General features: G+C 44.9%; 1 protein-coding gene across 1 annotated transcript; it reads right to left on the bottom strand.

Annotated features, from left to right (window-relative positions):
* Nucleotides 1–418: 418 nt before the first annotated feature.
* LOC311229935 (uncharacterized protein) lies at nt 419–2,041 on the bottom strand. The gene has a single exon (XM_084316021.1). The coding sequence runs from the start codon at nt 1,947–1,949 to the stop codon at nt 1,407–1,409; it is 543 nt and encodes a 180-aa protein (XP_084172147.1). The 5' UTR covers nt 1,950–2,041; the 3' UTR covers nt 419–1,406.

The raw sequence follows: 2,041 nt of genomic DNA, 5'->3' as shown, positions 1-2,041 counted from the left end.
TATGCTTGTCTGCTTTTAAATCCATTTTATAAAGAGGCCTTTAGGCTTTTAAGCTGACCTTTTTTCTGATCTCACACCTAGCCCGTTTTGTTGCATATTATAATATACATAAGCAACTAGTCTTTTTATTTGCACTTTAGAAATAAAACAACGTGCATTAAATTAGGGTATTTTATAAGTAAATATATTTAATTATAAAAAATAATTGTATATATAATATACGTATAATGAATAGGTCGATTAATAGAATGTAAGAAAAATGGTAAAAATGTCATGTTACACTATTGAACAGTAGGTGGCGAAATGCAGCTCGAGGGATTTGCGATCGGCAGCCGAATCGAAATAGGACGAAGCTACCACGAGGCATTGGCCAGAGGCGGGAAGGCAAACAGAAGCACCAATCAGTTGAAAACGTCCGTTAATCAAACTTTTTTTTTTATTTTCCATAAATCGTTTAGTAGGCTTAATGAAGCCAAACTGAAAAAAAAACTTTAATGTTGATACAAAGAACAGAAAGTACAAAAATGCTCTCATTCTGAGTTTCATATCGGAGAAGTTACATCGACGTCGATCACTTTATACAAGTTCAGTTCAGTCCATTCTTAACAGCACATTTAAAATGGAGACGTTGAGCAAAGCAAAAAAAACACATTGAACAGCCGACCATATTAGGCGTGTAGTTCACCAGTCTGAAAGGAATTCACTTTTTTGGGAAACTGAACAAATACAGGACCCTCGGCTAATCTATATTTAAAATAAAAAAAATTACTCGTGGCTGTGGCATTGCTGCCTAGCAACACTAGGAATGTACTACGAAAACCAAAAGCCTGTTCGAGCTACTAAATGGATTTCTCATTCAATAACTTGGCAGGAGGTAGGTTGGACAAGCATTAAAATTAAGGATAACTCAAACAAAAGTAAAACAGCCCTATTGAATTTCCCCTACATCCGGGGTAAACCACGAGCTGCTTAACAGTGCGAGGTAGGAACGGTGCTTCAAAATCCTGGCTGATCAAAAGAAAATAAAAAGCAGCTAGAGATTATTTCGATTTCGGAGTTTTCCAATTTTTCATTTAACAGCACCAATCAAATCAGATATTGAGGTTAGAAAACTAAAAGCTGTGAGAACAATTGCCCTCATGCAGGAAAAACATCTTCCAACTTGTGTCTTTAAACATGGTTTGTCAATGAATGGCCAACACGATGGCTACATTTGCACGATGCTTGAGCTACTGCAACATAATAGAACTACAAAGAGAATCAGGTCAACAACACGCGGACAGGGGAGCGCCCTTTTCAATACAGCCAGTCTATGGATCTTGAATGGGTGATCTTGGAATCGGGGAGAGTCTTACTCGTGTGCAGCATAGCTGTGTGATCCAGAGCGCTCCCCGTAGCTACCCCCCCTACTCCCTGTATCCACCACCACCTCCTCCGCTTCTGTATCCACCGCCGCCACCGCTGCCATAACTTCTGTCTCCACCTCCGCCGCCATAACCTCTGTCTCCTCCGCTGCCGTAACTCCTGTCTCCGCCGCTGCTGCCGTAGCTACGCTCTCCGTAGCTTGAGCTTCGGTCTCCGTAGCTTCTATCGCTGCCGCCGCCATATCCTCCGCCGCCTCGCCCTCTGCCGCCGCCGTAGCTTCCGCCGCCGCTGTAGCTTCCTCCGCCACCTCCGCGACCTCTGCCTCCACCGCCGCCCTTCCCTGCTTCATCCACACGAATGGCTCTGCCGTCGACCGTCTTGCCGTTCATTCCATCCATCGCATCTTTGGCGTCCTCGGCGTTATCGTATGTAACGAAGCCGAAGCCGCGAGACCTTCCCGTCTCTTTGTCTCTGATGACGTCGCATTTGGCGATGTTTCCGTACTTTGAGAACGCTGCCGCCAACGAGTCTTCCGTGGTGTCGAAGCTCAGCCCGCCGACGAAAAGTTTTCCTTCGTCGGACATCTTTTGTCTTTAAGCTAGCAAATTTAAGCTAGCAAACTCGTGGCAAATGGTGGACCCGCGCGGCGCTGCTGCAAGTGAAGAGTGGGAGGGAG

Source organism: Notolepis coatsorum (genome assembly GCF_963971535.1).
Source record: "Notolepis coatsorum genome assembly, chromosome: 6".
NCBI classification, from domain to species: Eukaryota; Metazoa; Chordata; class Actinopteri; order Aulopiformes; family Paralepididae; genus Notolepis; species Notolepis coatsorum.
This window is presented reverse-complemented; position numbering and strand designations above follow the sequence as displayed.